Source organism: Salarias fasciatus, chromosome 22, assembly GCF_902148845.1.
Source record: "Salarias fasciatus chromosome 22, fSalaFa1.1, whole genome shotgun sequence".
NCBI lineage: Eukaryota > Metazoa > Chordata > Actinopteri > Blenniiformes > Blenniidae > Salarias > Salarias fasciatus.
In genome coordinates, this window is record NC_043765.1 from 12413038 (window position 1) to 12427851 (window position 14814).

Below are 14814 nucleotides of genomic sequence, written 5' to 3' on the forward strand. Positions count from 1 at the left end.
TGGCCGTGACTCTGGAACTTTGAACGGGCGAGCGCGGAGATAAACGAGGGTGGGAGAAGGAGCAACAGAGTGAAAAACGCACAGGGAACAGAGGACAGAGGTTATTCTGTCACTGCTTTATTCCTCCATGTGGGCGTGCAGCTTCACACAGGTTCAACACGGATGGCCTACCTCTATTCTTAATACTGAAATGATTTATATTCCCGGGTGAATTTTCCTTTTTAATGTTTGTGATGCACTCACCACTACTGTATAGTTGCAATAGCTGCTCATGCACCACATTAATTTTATAGTATCTTTTCAAATGCAAGCATACCTCCTTTTTTTTTTGGCACATTTTGAGAGTTTCAGTAGAATATTAAAAAAAAAAAAAGTCAAATTACAGTTTTCAGCACCGAATTTAATAGATTGGATGAGATACATCTTTATTAATGGTTTTGGGCAAATTCCCTCAACAAAATATACATTTTAAGTATGCACAATAAATCAGGGAGACTTCAGATGTTTTTCTGCTCCACATGTTTTATTGGGAAATTGTCTTGCAACATTTAAAAACTGGATTATTTCCCTTTTAAACAGAGCTAAGTGGAGCCCAGCATGTGGCCCGGGTGCGTGAATAATTTGGTATTTAGACATGTCAGGTTTAGTTGTTAACATGCATGTGGAGTCATTTTACACGTATAAAGGTGTGCGTGTGATTGTCTCTGTTTGTCGAGGTCTCGCAACATGTCCAGTCAGCTGAGATCAGCTTCTGTCCTCGGCGACCGTGAGCTGCTTGAAGCAGTAAAAGATGCACTTGCTGTATTCACAGGGACTCCCTGAGATTATAGATGACACGCATTTGTTTTTGGTTTCCATCCACATTAACCAAAAGGTAATTAAAGTGGCTTTAATGCTACTTTAACCTGATGCGAGCAGGTAATATAAAGAGACTGTCGATCCGTCTCTCTTAATGTGATAAATACACCTGAACTCAATCACATTAAGGCTAAAATGACTCCAATCTGTTTTCCACTCACAGGGGTGGAAAACTTTTAGTAGTGCAAACAGAAGCAGACTTATGTAGAAATCCATGCAGTGCCGCTTTTATCGGCACCGTTAATGTATTGTGCTTTGTAGCGCATCCTCTCCAGCTAATACATAACCATGATGGCGTGCTACCAAATCATGCTTTAACAACTGCACTTGACCTCGGAGCAGCGCAATCTGCTCCCCAACCCCTTTGTCACTCCAGTATTCGCGCAGACGCCAGCAGATTGATTTTTGTTACCTTGCCTGCGCTACTTGTCTTGGCATTAATATCGCGCCACGCCACATCTCTGCACTTGACCTTTGTTGTCTCATCTTCTCCCCGCTCATCATCTCTTTTCCAATTTCAGTATTTTTATATAACTGTGTATATAAGCATGTTTTCTGGGGGAATAAATCCACTTTTCAGTTTAATCGTCTCCGGGAGAAAGTAAATTGCACTTTGAGAAGAAGCAAAGAAGTAAATTAACATTTTATTTTTAGGTCTCGGGGAGAAACGTACCGCATTTCCAAAATTTTATGACCAATTTAATGCAGCCAAGGCGTCTGTAGTGCTGCTCAGTGAAATGTTTCGATGGAACATACAAGATTATTTCAAGTGATTTGAGATGAAGCGATGTGGGAGATATAACTAAGGACTTTTATTGCTGCTAGCCTCATGAGGAACAATTAAAAGGTCAATATTCTACTGAAATTCCTGCTTCCCTGCCAGCTTTTTTTTTTTGTGTTACTTGAAACAGTCCCAATGTTTTTTTTTAACTCTCTCATAACCCCTACAACAAACATACTTCTTCACATATAATGCTTAAGTAGCTCTCCAGTCAATGCGTCAGCCAGGGGGTGCAGCTCCATGGAGTGTCCGGGCTTTAATCAATGCATCTGATCGATAGCTCATTTAACAGGTGCGACAGCAGCAGAGGGGCCTCTCAACCGGAGGGCTCGAAGCTGTAAGACATGAACGCAAACATTACAAAAGAGAGACACGACCGAGGGATAAAACATGCAATTTCTGCTTTGGCAGTCATTTTGGACCCAGAGGCATCCGACTGTGTGCGTTTCAAGGCGAATTCCTCCTCTGTGCAGTTTGACATGCCGGCGGCGCGGCTCCCGCATGGTCTTTACTGCTCAGCCTCACTGAATACGAGATTCCTCCGAGGGAGCCGCTAGAAAATTAAAATGGTTAAATTAGTGAGGGATTCCTCAGTTCCAGAGGAATATTTCAAAGATAATCACAAGCTTTGGGCATCTTGATTTTCTGGGTAAAGAGGTGCATTGATTTAGCTTTGCTACGCGTGTGTATGTGTGTGTATTTGTGTTTTCAGTCATCGAGATGGCGGTTCGTCTCGAAGCTGCAGGTCGCCTTTCTACCCTTGTGTTAGATCAGGGTTGTCAAACTCATTTTAGTTCAGGGGCCACAAACAGCCCACTTGTGGCATCATAACCTTTAAATTTGCACGGCAAAGTTTGTCTTTGCACGGAGTACATGTGATCGAAAGTCTCTAATTTTCCAAATCTGAACGATTAGTTCCAAAAATTACTATAAATTCCGCATGAATTCTATTTTAATGATGTAATATACAGCAAATTTGTCCAAAAAGCATCCAGAACTTTTGCATTTTGCAGCCTTTTGTATTCATGTATACAGTTCCCTTATTTGACTCTGCTGTGTACAGTAACAAACATGTTGAGTTTCTTTTCTTCAGTCTGTCAGACCTTGTGAGGTCTCGTGTTTGTTTTTTTGTTTTTTTATTTCCTGTCCCAAGAAGTTTACACACTCATTTATATGTACTTCTTGTAACATTACTGTACAAATACACACACATAGACACACACACCTCAAAGGCCCAGACCACACTAACCCCACTGCTTCATCTCTGCACTTCGTCTCTTCCGCCCCAGCAGGGAAGGGTTGAGGCCTTATCTTAGCAAAACACTCCATCCAAGTCCCCACTTACTAACAGGCTTTACTGGCTAATCTTTAGCTCAGACAAGCGCCTGGGTAATAGACGTAGAGTGAAGGAGAGGGGGAAAGAGACTGAGTGGAGAAGGAGAAGAAGCCAGGGATTTAGAAATCCCTCTTTTTTTTCCCCACTGATTGGTGCCGAATTATCTGCCCTGTTAAATTCTTGGCTCACTGATATCATAAATACATATTTAGATATAGTGGACCTAATTTTTCCTTCCCCCCGCCCACCCCCCCTCTCCTCCTCAGTGCCCTGTGGTGGAAACATCACGTCAGAGAATGGGACCATCTTCTCTCCGGGTTACCCAGAGGAGTACCCCAGCTCGGCTGACTGCTCCTGGCTGATTACCGTGGCTCCTGGCTTCGGCATCAAGCTCAATTTCACCCTGCTTCAGGTTCACGGGCCGCACGACTTCATCACCGTATGGTAAGTAACGACTGTTTTTTCAGACTGTGAAGACTTTTCATTCAGAAAATTCAACATAAGATAGTGAGATTTACACCAAAATCGTATGTATACAATAAAGTTTGTAATTTCATTCTTGAGCGAGGCACACGGCATTTATTATAGACATTTATTTTCCTCGATTTTCACAAGACAAACAACGATGGAGGCCCAAACCACAAGTTGGATATACTTGGAATCTTTTAAACCTTCAAGGCAAAATATTAGGGCCTGTTTACACGACAACATTTTCAAGTGAAAACAGGAAGTTTTTGTTGTGTTTTGGTTGCCATTAAAACTGCAAATTTTGCAAAATGCTCTGATTCTGTCTTTGTGGAGATGAGGACAAACACAAATTTTAATAAACCCTGCCAAGGCTCCAGTAAATGTTCTTCTACACATGCCTGAATAGCTGGTCTATGTACTTGCAGTCTTCGTCTATGTGTTTTCATCACAAAAAACAAACAACGGCACCCACTAGTGGCCCAACATGAAAACTACTCATTTTCAGCGTTTCTGCTGTTTCTTTGTAAGCGGACATTTTCCAAATTCCTCCCTATAAGAGCACATTTGTCTTTCCATCCATTTAATCAGCTTTCATTCTTATGAAGATATATACTCGTAAAAGTTTGACTTACATATATTTAACTGCCATGCTTTTTTAACAAAACATGTTAAATGTTGAATGTTTTAAACAAAACCTAAAACAGAAAGAATGTCAGTGTTTCCAGAGATTACATGACCTAAAAGAAGCATGTGATTCTCAAACTTTTAGAAACCATTTTTAAAACCAAAATAATTAGTGATTAATTATGTTGATTGATGGTAATTATTTCCAGTGTTTGATGAATAGTTTCCAGTTTGCCGAGGTAACTTTGTTTTTTTATCAGCTGAACCTCCAGCCACATACATTTTAGCATTTTCCATCACACGAATATAAGCATGTAATTACAAGAAAACTTCAATTAAGACACGTGCCTTTGTAGGTTTTTTTTTTTTTTTTTTTTTTTTTTATCGTTTAGGTGCAGTTGCAATTACTGGGAAAAAAATTATATAATCATGAAATGTTCTTTAATCAAACATGAGCATAAAATAAATTAATTCATCTATGGAGGAGAGATCAGAGAAGTAGGCTGTAGGAATTATGTACAAGACATAAAAGAAGCATATCATTTTGGCTGGGGAAAACGTGTGTGTGTGTGTGTGTGAGGACGTTTAGGTGTTCGGCATTTGTCAGTATGCCTGAGTATCAAGGGGAAAAGCCTCCTTTCATCACCTTCATAATGCATGGCTGGACCTGCCATATGTAGCACCAAAGACAGGATTTTGCATGCATGGCGGTTGCCAGTCCCAGTTGATCCCCTCTCTCTGAGACTACCTCCAAAGGTCCCAGCTCTCAGTGAGACCGGAGATCTGACTGCCGGCCAACCTGGCAACGTGACGACCACACGAGACGTCCACATGGCGCGGGATGACATCTACGTGTTAACAGTTTCGCGTTGCTTTTGCAAACTGTGAAAATTATCAGACCGTGAAGAGTTTAAGTCGACGAAGGTAAAAGTGGGCCAAAAATGTCCACTTTTTATCGCAGCGTTTCTCCTAAAACGGCCCCCACTGAGTTGATCTTTCCCCAACCGGCTCCCCCTGAGCCAAGATGGGGACTGTCATGTTCCCCCGTTTCCAGTTACCACTGCTGTGTATCTATCCACTGAACTACTGAGCCAAGGAAATGGGCCCCGTAATGGCGGCTTGGCTAGAGTGCTGTCAGGCAGCAGTCCCCAGCCAGCCGTTTCCAGAGCTGCTTGTAATCTCCCATGCCCAGTCTGACAGCCAAAGACAGATGGTTTTTAAGCTGAATGGTTGTGGCAGGAATCTGGGAGCTGGTTTAATCGGCCATGCCCACACCAGGGGACTGCCAAGGCTGGGCCACAACTTCCAGAGGCACTCCCATTGGATGGCTGTTAGCAGGGGCAGCACAATCCAGACCTGTCACTCCACCCCTTATCTGTAATTTCTACCTTATTTTAACATAATCGCCCAAAGCAGCCCAGAGTAATTGCTTTGGGTTTGATGAAGTGCAAGCAGCTTGATTAAACTCCGCTGCTGGAAGCTGCTTGACAATAACCTGGCATGTTGCTTGCACTGGTCTGCTTTGCAGAAGCTCCAGGTGCTTTGTGGTTGGTGAGCGGAGGAGCTTTGGAGAGAAGGTGGTTTTGTTTTGCTTTTCAAGACATGGTTGATGGTTTCTCCTTTCAGGGACGGTCCTCAAGAGACGGCCAGGAAACTGGGTGTGTTCACCGATGGCGAGCCCAATGATCCCCCCAGCAGTACGTCCAATCAAGTGCTGATACGCTTCCGTAGCAACACCGAGAAGGGTGGATTGTTCCGCATCAACTATCAAGGTATGTAAATTCCCCTGGCTGATTTTTTTTTTCTTTTTTTTTTTTCTACATGACTCACAAAGTATTCTTCTTGACATCCTTTTTTCCTTTGATGTTCTCCATGAAGCTTACAGACTGCAGCACTGCCTGCCACCATCCATCATCCCAAACGCTGAGATCCTGATGGCAAGCAAAGAATTCAAAATCGGTGAGTGGAATCGCTGTAACAAAAAAAAAAGAAAGAAAGAAAAGGAAAATCACACCATCATGATTATCCAGACTCAGTGGCTTTGAACTGAAAAGTTATTCTCAATGTCACTTCACCCTCAGGTCTTAGTAGATTACACTGCCTCAAGTCTACGTACACCATGAGTCAATAGTACTGAATACAGACATAATCTGTGACTGTGTTTCCCAACCTGGGAACACTGGGACTTCAACTGGGCAATGCCAGAGGTCACAGGATAGCCTGAGACCCTCAGTATGAGATTTACACATCAAACAAAACCAAAAATTCTTGAATGTTGAGAATATTTTAGGCTTAATAGGAGTGGGCATGTCCAGCAACATTTGACATCAATTTAATGTTCTAAGTAGAAATAAAGGATAAAGTTCCTTTTGTCAGAGCAATCTGGAGTTCTCCAAGAGGAAAAAAAAAAGAAGAAGAAGAAGAAGAAAGGTCAGCTGCCACTGATCTATGCCACCCAATTAGTTTTGCAGCACCAGCATGAATGAATGCCTCTGACACAACAATCACAAAGCCTGTGGGATTTGAAGAGGATGCTCTAATTCCCCGTGGAAGACTGGTGGAGATTAATTGTCTTTATGTGTTTATTTGCATACCTTCCTCACCTATTATTCAGAGACACAAAGGTAGTGACACTGACGTAGTGTTTCATCTATAGGATTTCCGGTGGGGATTCATTTATTTTCTTGTGTCTTTGTCTCTCCCTGAAAGAAATAATATGAATATGTCAAGCACAACAAAGGAAGACTTATTGGCTTCCATCGCTTTTATCCACTGTTATAGATTTGACCTCTCGCTCTCTCTGTGTTCAGGTGATATAGTGCGCTACAGATGTCTACCGGGCTACCAGTTAAGCGGAAACAGCATCCTGACTTGCCGATTGGGAACCCACTTGGAGTTTGAGGGGCCTCCACCTTCATGTGATGGTAAGCAAACTGCTGCAACCACTACTGAGGTCCAGAGACAATTATAGTGGGAGAGTTTTTACATGTAGACGTTGTGCTAGTTAGGTCCTCAGGTCATATCTTCAGAGACAGATTATTATTATTTTTTTTTTTTTTTTAGATTATTTGTTTACTCAATGACACTAATTGTAGCCGTGAAGTCCAAAACCTACACCAGGAAAACAAAATCAGCCACAAATAATATGAGAATATCAGTTTCTGTTGTGTCTTCATTTAGGAAGCTTTTGGAAGCAGCGTATATTAATTAGCAGCAGTGTTTTTAATGAGGTTATATCAACACCTGCCGTAGAAACACTATTACCATAGATGACAGATTTAGAAGCGAATAATATAATGTTATCCAGCTCGGCACCGCTACAAACACCTTAAAAATTTAATATCTGGCCATGAGTCAATTTAAGTTTCTGTGTTTTTGACAGGATTGTGAATATCTTAACAAATAATAATAAGAGTTTACCAACTGGTCAAGTTTGGCCCTCGTTCTTGTCTCTGGGAGTTCAGTTCAGTTCTGGCCGTTGTGGTAAAAACGGCAGGAATACTACAGTATTGAAATTTTATCGATGCTTGAAATTTCTTTTGTAAATACCAGATGATCAAGTCGTAATAAACCCAAATTAACGGCAGCCTCCAAAGCGCCTGAGCGCAGCAGCGGTGCGACGCGCCGGTGTCGAAGCGTCTGTGGCTCTGTAAAAGTAATGGCTGCAGCTTGTGCTAAATGCACTATAAAACACATCACGCTGAAGACGGTTTGCACAATATGTCTCTTGAGGTGCAAAAACTCATTTTCGAGAAGGTCTGTCAAATCATGATGAAGCACAAAATACATCAAAATGCAGATGAACACTGTCCCATCTGCCACCAGAGGTCCTGTGAGTTTCTTCTTCGCCGGCTCACAGGCAGCCTCTATCTGTGCTTTCTAATCATGGAGGCATGCACTAGCTCCAGTTTCGCCTCATCGCCGGCTCCCATGGGTTCTCTTTTGGTCTGTAGTCACAGAGCATCACCACATTTCAGTTTGGTGCCGCTTTCAATCTCTGCGGCTGAGGCCCGGGTCCCATGAGGCAGGCGGCGGCGGCTGCTGTGACGTTCCCTACATGTGGAGATGTCGTTGTCCCCGAGGATTCCAGAAGCGCGCAGCTCCCCACACACCACATTATCATCGTCATCATGTTGTGTGCAATACTTTTCCTCTGGGCAAAGGATTGGGTGCATCCAGAGGTCCCACTTGTTTCTTTTTTTGCTTTACGGTAGCATAAAGCGCATATCTTTCATTCTGGCTTTGTGTGTGTGTGCGTGTGTGTGTGTGTGTGTGTGTGCGTGCTCGTGTGTCGCGTTCTGGGTGTTGAAGCAGAGAAGAAATTTTATAAATGCTACTAATTTAGGGTAATACACAGGCAAAATATGCAAATTGCCCCAGCATGAAGCAAAAAAGGGAAGTGAGATAAAAACAAATTAGACAAATATAAGAGGGCAATGAAAGGAGAAGAGGAGTTACTTACTGGCTAATCATAAAGATTCTGAACTCAGTACTTTGGACACTTAGTTAAGGCACAAAAGAGTAAAGGTTGAAAGATGTGTTTTGGAAATAAAAGTATTTTTCACAACGATTTTGAAATTCTGAGTTGGGTAGAGATTCAGACTTTGAAACTGCTGCCATGGTCTTCCACATTTCAAAACTTTGTTCCCCCATTTCCAGCCTACACCTCCTCCTCACCTCTCCATTTTGACTCCCTGTCACTTTCCTACGGAGACAGAGACTTCGGGTGAGGGAGAGGTCAGTGATAACGGCAGCTGGCGAAGACGAGGAGTTGAGTAGGAAAAAGTTAAAGTCAAGAGAAGTTGAAGGGAGAGAGTTATGCTAGTTTGAAGGAAGGGTAGAGGATTGGGTAGGGAGGGAAGAAGGTCAAAGATAAACTGATAGGATGAGAGCAGTTTGAGATAACTCTGAATAAGCAGGATTCCTGAGGAAAAAAAGCCAATATTGGGCTGGGAAAGACGGAGGAAAAACTGCTAAATTAGCAGAAGGGTAGCGAGAGAATGAGGCCGGAGTTTAACCGAGAGAGAGAGAGACTTAGTTGGAGGGCAGCAAAGAGACGAAGTGCACAGCTCATTGAGATGCAGGGGACATGCTGGCTGCAGCTGCACCTATCAAATCACCACTTCCAGCTCTGACAAGCACAACCCTCCCTGCACGTCTAGCGACCACCCCACACACACACACCAGCGCGCTCAATCGCACACATTGCATGCTCCTTACAGAGTCCAGAGAGACGTCCACACACTGGTCTAGCTTGTGTCTGGGCTGCACAGCGGTGGAAGTTGTCATTCAGCGATAGTTGTCCAGAGAGCTGCACTGGTTCTGCAGTGCTGCTGGATCGTCTCTCATCCTCTGCATTCCCTCCTCCCTCGCTCAGCCCCCTTGTCTCACCAGCATCTGACTTGTGTTCTTACATAACACATGTACCCTTTGTTCCCCTTTTTTTTTTTTTTTTTTTTTTTTTTTGGTGTGTGTGTCATTCTCGAAGGCTGGTTCAAAACACAGCACTGTGTGTTTTCACACTTTTTCTACCACTCAGGTGTCTGTCAAGACCCAAGGTCTCTTTTTCTGGCTCTGTCTTTCCCTTCTTTTGTTTTTTTCTCACAAAAACTGACACTTGGGCAGAGGTATAAACACCCCCGCCACACACACACACACACACACACATACATACACACACACACATACACACACGTTAACTCAGACAGTTGTTGCCAGCCATGCAAATAGAACCAGCCTTTGCTTTTCTCCCCGCCAGTGGAGCAACCAGTTGGTTTGTTCAGCATTTGATTTGCACTTTATTTGATTATACCGGCTTATATTGGACCCACAGCCCTTAACTACATTTGCTGTCTGCCGAGACCACGCGGAGTTAGAGCTTCACAGACACACACACACACACACACACACACACATGCATACACACACCACCACCAACAGCATCGGTACAAAGCTTTGTTTGAATCCATTAATGAAAACACAATGAGCTCCGATGATCCAAGTCCCTTTGTTTATCCCCCAGACAGATTTCTGGTTAAAACCTGCGTAATCACCCATCGCATTAGTTTCCTAGCTGGTTACAGTAGCTTTCTTCATCCTGGTCCCTTTGCACCTCTCCGTCTCTGCATCTGTCTGTGTTGTTTTTGTTTCTGTCCGCTTTTCTCTCAGCAGTTGGATTACAGCTATCATTTCTTTTCTCATCCTCATTGTCATGCCTGACTTTTCGGAGCTTCCCAGAGCTGTTAGGTTCTGATCAACAAGCTAATTCCTACGTTGAGGCCCTTCCCCTTCAATCAGCCTGTTATCGCTCGCCTTAGCTTATGCTAATTAAATACCAACGCGAGGAAAGGCATCTTGACAGCACCACAGCAGTACCGGCTTAATATACAAAGGATTTACGCGTGGCTTTCTCATGAGCGCACAAATTGTATGTATGAATACAGATGCGTATGCATCTGTGCACGCCTGCATGAAAAAATCCAAGCTGCGTTTTTCGCGAGGAAGTCGTTGCATACCATGAACAATTTATGCAGCCGCAGAGACAAAACTCGACACGCTGTCCTTCCTCCTACCCGTTTATTCCGTTCCGTGTCTCATTAAAGTGAGACTTTATTTTGAGCCCCATCAGCGCTGTTCTCACCTTGCGCTGAGGCCACCTTTTTGGAGCTGTCAGATTTGTCCCCTCGTACCCTTTTGTTTACAGCCCGAGCAATGCTTCATTTCAAAGTGGATTAGTTTAATAAGTAACAGCCTATAGATAAAAGACCCTGCCCATCTCCTCCCATCAGCTCGAAGACAAGGCGAAGGTACTTTTGAAGACTCGGCGGCGCTTCCCGAAAGGTCACGGACAACACACACCCCATCCTTGAGGGATTGATCGTTTAATGAACTTTACTCTTAGGTTTTATTCGCTACTTCCAGGTGCAATCAGTTTCACTGCCACTGATGGATTTAAAGCCTTTTGCTCGCATCCAATGACGTGCTTGAGGTTGTAAATAGTTTCTCCCACTCGGTGAATGTCGACTTGGAATTTAGGATCAGGGTAGATTACTGTCACTTCAATTCCAAAGTTAGAAGTCCAAAATACGTTGCTGATTCCTAATATGGACGTTCATGTTTGGGGGTGGAGTAAGAGCTTTTGCAACTGCTACAGAAGTGTAGTCAAGAATATTTGGGAATGTGCAGTTTCTTTTTACTTAGTGTTTCTAAAACTTATTTTAATTCAAAAAACGGTATAAAAGTTGTGGGGCAAAAATATTCAACAGGAAAATGTTTTTTAGAGTACTTTAACATGCAGGCTTTGACAACGCTCCTGACATTATCTGAGGTTTCCTGAGGCAATAAACCCCACTAAGTTGACATGCCAAGCACGGTAAAACAAATGTGGAGAAATGTTTACAGATGCTGCTTCGCCAGGGCTGTCTGCCATCCTTTTTTTTTTTTTTCCTGCAGATTTAATAATCTCTTTTTCTATGAGCACACTGAGAGGACGGCGAACAAGCCAAGGCATACACAGTTGTGAAAACACATGAGCTCTTCCGCTCGCTCAAAAACAAGTTAATATTCACATTGTTGGTCTCTGCAAAGTGCCGCTTGAACATGATTCCGAGGATTCACTGTTTCCCCACTACGTAACGACAAACTGAGTGCCAATTTTTGACCGACCCTCAGGCAAAAACAGGCTTGGGCATTCAAATTGCACTCTGCAGGGGCCGTCTGTGCCCCCAGCAAAATTGTGTACAGCAAGTCCACACAGACATGAGTATGTATGTGCATTAAAGTCACACTTTCTCGTATAGATTTATGGGGTGGCTATTTTTAATAAGTTAAATATTACGCTGCAACGTGACAAGCTAAATGGACTGTTTGACGTTGTATTTTATTAATTGCAAGATTGTAAACCAGCAGAGACGACTTTGGTTGTAACCATGAAGTGCTCTTTTGTCAAGATTCAACCACAGGATTCGGAAGAAACGATTGGAAGTCGAGAAATATAAGATGTAAAACACTTTAAAAGAGATCATTTATATAAACGGTATTGCTAAGTGAGAAACCGTATCATCCCCTGTGTCATCGCCACACAGAAGCCTAAAAGAAGAACAAAGGAACAGTTGCATTGTGTTGCCTCGACCGCATGTTGCATCCTGTCATGTCGCAGCCTGTTTTTTTGGTGGGGGCTCCGCTGCGTATGCAGACAGCTCTGGCAGATTATGAGGTTGGCTTCACAGCACTGCAGCGGAAAACACAAAAGGCAGGAGCGCTGCGTAGCGTCTGATGTCTCAGACTGAAACCACTTGAAAATGCCAAAGGATGTCATGGAGACGTCCCACAAGAACGGGAGCGACACGGGGGGTACAAGATGGGCGGATGGATGTGGTCTGCCCAGACGTGTCACAGCAGTCGGGCTTTCAGACAGATGTGAGCATCACATCCGTCACACGCTGACAATTGGCAAAAGAGGAGGGAATTCGCTGATGGGAAGTCAGTATTATATAATTCTTAAGCTGTTTTGTGAGGTGTCTCAGCCTTGACAGCTTTATTCCAGAATGTCCATCAGCTAAGCTTTGGCCACATTGAGTTTCCCTCCAGTAATAATCTAAATTCAACCAACTCTGTACTCAACACTGTGCTTTGGAATGTGCAACTATAAAACATTGCAAAAAACACCTTTTTTTTTTTTCCTATCTCTGTTCTGTCTTCCTTCAACAGTGACCTGCCCCATGAATGAGGTCCTAACAGCTTCAACCGGGGTCATCATGAGCCAGTCACCAGGAAGCGGGTTCCCACACTTTGAGTCGTGCTCCTGGGTGGTCAAAGTCGAGCCCGGCTACAACATCACCTTCACCATTGAGCACTTTCAAACCAGTCGGCAGTTTGATGAGCTGGAAATATTCGATGGTGAGTCAGTGCATCCCAGGGGAGAGTGACGAGTAGCTGAACATAATGCAATAGTTACGTTTTACAACTTACAGCTTGTCCTTTCTTTGAACAAATTTGCCTTCTGCTACGCAATAATGGGTTCATTTTTTTCATGTATTCTCAGTTAAAGCGATACTTCAACATTTTGGCAAATTGGCCCATTTAGCACAATTCCTTAGTCATTTCGAACAGCATACTTACTTTTTTGTGAGGGCGAGCTGTTGTTTATTCAGAGGTGAGTCGGGGAAGGTTTTCGGGACGGACACAATGGAAATGAATGGTATTTTTGTTCCCCCTTGTCAAACTCATCAAATACACAATACAACAACCCCAAAACACTTTGGTGGGAAAACTATAATCTGCACATTCACTACGCTGTGAAGCACCAACAAATAATATTGTAGCATTACGGCACTGAAGCCAGTACTGGGAACTACTTTTTCTTTTGAAATCACTACGCCATCCATACGCCATATTTAGTAAGTAGTTCCGTCTTAGCAATCTTCGCATAAACAACTCAATCTGGTAATTTTGCATTAATATTTCACAGCGTAGTGAATGTGCAGATTAAAACATGTCCACCAAAGTGTTTTGGCGTTGTTGGATTGTGTATTTGATGAGTTTGACGAGGGGGAACAAAAATACCGTTCACCTCCATTGTGTCCGTCCCGAAAACCTTCCCCGACTCACCTCTGAATAAACAACAGCTCGCCCTCACAATAAAAGTAAGTATGCTGTTTGAAATGACTAAGGCATTGTGCTAAATGGGCCAATTTGCCAAAATGTTGAAGTATCGCTTTAAGGACTCAAGTGACCCAGTTTGATTGACTAATTCTGACGTAGCACATGTCTCCACTAGCAAGATATCAAACACAGTCTTCCTCTAATGGTGATTCAATACCTCCATCTGCTGTGTGCACATCCATTTGATTGGAGGTACAGTCTTTATAGTCAGCAGTGATCAGATACAGTAATGATTCTGATCATTGCTTTGGTGCAACTTCTTGACTGTTTTCCTTCGAATTTGGAGCTCTGCAATACTGTGTTCTCTACTGAATTTCAATCCTATCAAAGTTCACTGGGTTGAAATTTTTTTTTTTGTGCAAATTTATATATATAAAGTACATCACAGTGAGTGATTTTTTTTTTTTTTTTACAAATCTGTCACACTGAATTTCTCAAAGTGAACTCTTTCAGTGGTCCAGCATACCGGTAAACCCAGTGAGGGATTCTCATCAGTTGTATTTTAATTGATGTCGACTTTATACCTTTTTTTTTTCTTTCTTTTCCAGGCCCCTCCAGACAGAGCCCCCTCCTGATCACCCTCAGTGGTAACTATTCCAGTCCCCTGAGCATCACCAGCTCCAGCAACAAAGTCTACTTGCACTGGTCCTTTGATCACACCACCAGCCACAAAGGTTTCCGCATACGCTATTCAGGTGAGAAGGGTTTCATAAATGTTGCAGGGGCTCCTTTACTGTATGACTGAGACCTCGCAGGAATGCGAGCTTTGACTTGCCGAACATTTGATGCCGTCAGTGGTTTGTCTGGTTTGCTTTGTCAACGGGTTTGATGCCTAAACTGCTGGCTTCACTGGAAACGTCTGGAAATATGACCCATCTCTATGACGGCCTGACGGGGGCGGCAGGCATGTGCCGCGCTCGCTGCCAAGCAAGACCTGGGAATTAGTGAATGCTGTTCCCTGTGTTGCTTATTAGTCCCCCTGTTTTGTCCCGCTCCCGTGAAGGATCTGCTGGTGTGTGACACCTGCAGAACTCCCTGTGAATTATGACTGTGTAAATATTTAAAAGGCTCCCTCCATTCTGGA

At 43.2% G+C, this 14814-nt stretch overlaps 1 protein-coding gene across 1 annotated transcript in view; it reads left to right on the forward strand.

Moving 5' to 3' along the window:
- Nucleotides 1-14814, forward strand: part of LOC115409692 (CUB and sushi domain-containing protein 1-like) — a 231056-nt gene that overhangs the window by 187945 nt on the left and 28297 nt on the right. Inside the window, exons 44-49 of the mRNA XM_030120960.1 lie at nucleotides 3242-3419; nucleotides 5694-5839; nucleotides 5946-6026; nucleotides 6878-6991; nucleotides 12777-12965; nucleotides 14279-14425. Of these exons, the coding sequence (XP_029976820.1) occupies nucleotides 3242-3419; nucleotides 5694-5839; nucleotides 5946-6026; nucleotides 6878-6991; nucleotides 12777-12965; nucleotides 14279-14425 (855 nt within the window). The remainder of the gene's footprint in view (nucleotides 1-3241; nucleotides 3420-5693; nucleotides 5840-5945; nucleotides 6027-6877; nucleotides 6992-12776; nucleotides 12966-14278; nucleotides 14426-14814) is intronic.